Consider the following 2,764-nt stretch of genomic DNA (forward strand, 5'->3'; position numbering starts at 1 on the left):
CTGCTGGAGGAGGTGGTGAAATCAGAGGTCCTGAAAGCCAACAGCCAGCTGAGCCACATCCACATCCAGTCCATGCTGCGCCGCTGGTTCATGGAGACAGAGGGAGCTGAGAAGGTACCTTCAGCCCCAGCTTCCTGAGGCATCCTGCAGCCAGGAGGGTCCCCGGGCTGTCACCTTGACCCCCTGTTGCTCAACTGCTTCATTGATGCCTCCCTGAGGGTTTCAATGTGTGAAGGGAATCACTGTTCTGCAGCCTGTGCAGGGGGAGGTGGCTGAGCAGCCCTCAGCCTGGGGCTGTCCCCTCAGATGGGGTGACCTCAGTTGGGGGGTGGTGCTCAGCCATAGCAAGGTGGTCCCCAAAGAAGCAGCTTAGACCATCAGACAGAGCTCCCCACGGCAGAAGTGACTTGGGCTCTTTGCCTCAGAGCTGCTCAGAGATGCAAGTGCTGTGACACACACACGTGTGTGTCAGCCCTGTGCTCACCAAGCTGGGGAGTGAGGGTGGGTGGGGGGAAAAAGGGCTTTCACCTCAACTTTCAGTGTTTTATACAGTCCCCAAAGGTTTCCTGAGTTTTGGTTTCCAGGCTGAGCCTTTTACCCAGTGGCTGTTCACTGGGAGCTGGGGTTTGTGCCGTGCAGGACTGAGAGGAAAAATCCCATTGCCTGTTTTTGTCCCAGGGAGGGGGGGAAAGCCCCAGGCCACAGCCAACGAGGGGCTCAGGCTGTGCAGGCTGCAGGAGCCCCCACCCACGGTGCTGCTCTCCCCAGGGCTACCTCTGGGACAACAACCAGGTGGTGGTGGAGTGGCTGGAGAAGCACATGCAGGAGGAGGACGGCGCCCGCTCGGCCATCCGGGAGAACATCAAGTACCTGAAGAAGGACTACATCCTCAAGCACATCCAGAGGTGAGGCCCATGGGAGCTGGGACATGAAGGGTGGGGCTGTCCCTGGGCTGGGGACAGAGGTGGGGGGGGTGAGCTGCTTCTCCCTTCAGCCCCCGAGGTGACTGATCTCTTCTCTCTGCCTTGCAGCTTGATCCAAGCCAACCCCGAGGTGACCATGGACTGCATCCTCCAGATGGCCCAGCACATCACCCGTGCTCAGAAGGCCCAGGTGGCCCATCTCCTGTCCATGGTGGACAATGGTGACCCATCGTGAGCCAGCAGTGGCTGCCATGGGGCAGGAGGAGCACCAGGACACGCCACTGCTCAGAGACCAGACCTCACCTCCTCACCTGGCTCCTCAGCCCTTGAACTGAAGCCTTGGACCCATGTGCCTAAGTAAAGGATGCCAGGGGTTGTATTTTAAGCCATGAAGAATGGTCTTGCCATCCCTACAAAGCTCCCTCTGGTGCTGGGGGTGTTCATCAGAGGGACAGCCTGGCAGAAGATGAACTTGTCCTGATCCATGTCTGGAGTCTGGGCCTGGTGCAGAAGTTGGTTTTAAAAAAGAGCCTAAAATCTTTTACTGTGTTTTAGTTGCAAGCCCTGGCCTTAGTCTTTAAAACAAGCACCAATATCAGACACGTTTCATGGGGCTGGATGGAGCTGGAAGTACAAACCCACTGGCCCAGGGACCACAGGGGAGCAGGCTGGAGGAGGAGGTCTGTCCTTGGCCACGTGGAGGCTGCCCAGGAAGCAGCAGGAGGAAATGTAAACCCTGCTTGAGAAGCAGCCCCAAACTGATGTTTTATTATAAACTCAGGAACTCTGAGGAGCAATTTGTCTCATCCAGCACTTTGGGGAGTGATCAGTGACTATGGGTCTGATGTGCCACCAGCTGGCCATGAGCTGCTGTGCCAGAAAAGGCATCAATGAACCATCCTGGATGCTGTTGCTGTGGGAACATCAACAAATCCACTATGATCTGACAGACCCAACTGTTCCTCTCACCTGTCTCGTGTCTTTTCTGGCTCCTGCCACAGCTCCTGCAGGTGTTTTCATCCTGTGGCTCCTCTGGAGGACAGAGAGGAGGGAGGATGCAGCTCTGGGTGCTCCTGCCCCAGCAACCCAGTTCCTCTGCTGAAGCACAGGAGCCAGGGTGAGCTCTCTGTCTGCTGGGACCCATACCTGGCCTCCTGGGTGGCCTTTAAGCAGCTTGGTTCATGGAGAGGAAACCTGAGTATGTGCTTTCCAGCACCTCTGGCTCTTTGGGTGGTGTGGGAGCCCTCCCTGGCTGGGGGTGGGAAGGGCCTGATGAGCTGCTCTCTGGTTTGAGAGGTGTCTGCACTGGGCCAGGGAAGGGGGAGCTGGTGCTCACCACACAGGAGCCAAACCCCCACCAATAAAGTGAGCTCAGTTCTCAAGGAAGGTTCCTGACCTCTCTTCTGTCCTCTTCCAAGCGTGGTGGAGCTGAGCAGGGGCTGATGCCACCTCCCTGCAGCACAGATGCTGCTTCAGTGCTGAGCAGCTCCTGCAGCCCTCCTGCCAGCACTGGTCCTGAGCCAGAGCTCCTCCAGCCCTGGGCTGGGGTTTGTGGGAACAGGCTGGCAGCAGGGAGGAGGAGTTCACACAACAAATACCTGTGTGCTCCTGGAGGATCTGAGCCAGGCTCAAACCCTCAGCTTGGACACAGTATCATGTCTGTAGAGGTGATGAAGCCTGGGGAAAGCTGCTTGCTTAGAGATAAGCCCTGGATTCCAGGGGTAGATGGGTACTGTGGATGCTTTGTGCATGGGTGAGATGCTTTCCTGTTAGTGGTGGCATGTCCAAGCCTAAGATTCCAGAGGGCAGGCCTGCTGCTCAGTGCACTTGGACATGTGGAG

At 57.2% G+C, this 2,764-nt stretch overlaps 1 protein-coding gene across 1 annotated transcript in view; it reads left to right on the forward strand.

Moving 5' to 3' along the window:
- The window catches only part of LOC103774483 (acetyl-CoA carboxylase 2-like), a gene marked incomplete at its 5' end in the record, with an annotated part of 13,513 nt that extends 12,355 nt beyond the window's left edge, over nt 1–1,158 (forward strand). The window contains 3 exon segments of the mRNA XM_008941893.1: nt 1–114; nt 769–905; nt 1,032–1,158. The exon segment at nt 1–114 is cut by the window's left edge and continues 13 nt beyond it. Coding sequence (XP_008940141.1) covers nt 1–114; nt 769–905; nt 1,032–1,158 — 378 coding nt within the window.
- Between the last annotated feature and the right edge of the window lie 1,606 nt (nt 1,159–2,764).

This window comes from Merops nubicus, unplaced genomic scaffold, assembly GCF_000691845.1.
Source record: "Merops nubicus isolate BGI_N331 unplaced genomic scaffold, ASM69184v1 scaffold27396, whole genome shotgun sequence".
NCBI classification, from domain to species: domain Eukaryota; kingdom Metazoa; phylum Chordata; class Aves; order Coraciiformes; family Meropidae; genus Merops; species Merops nubicus.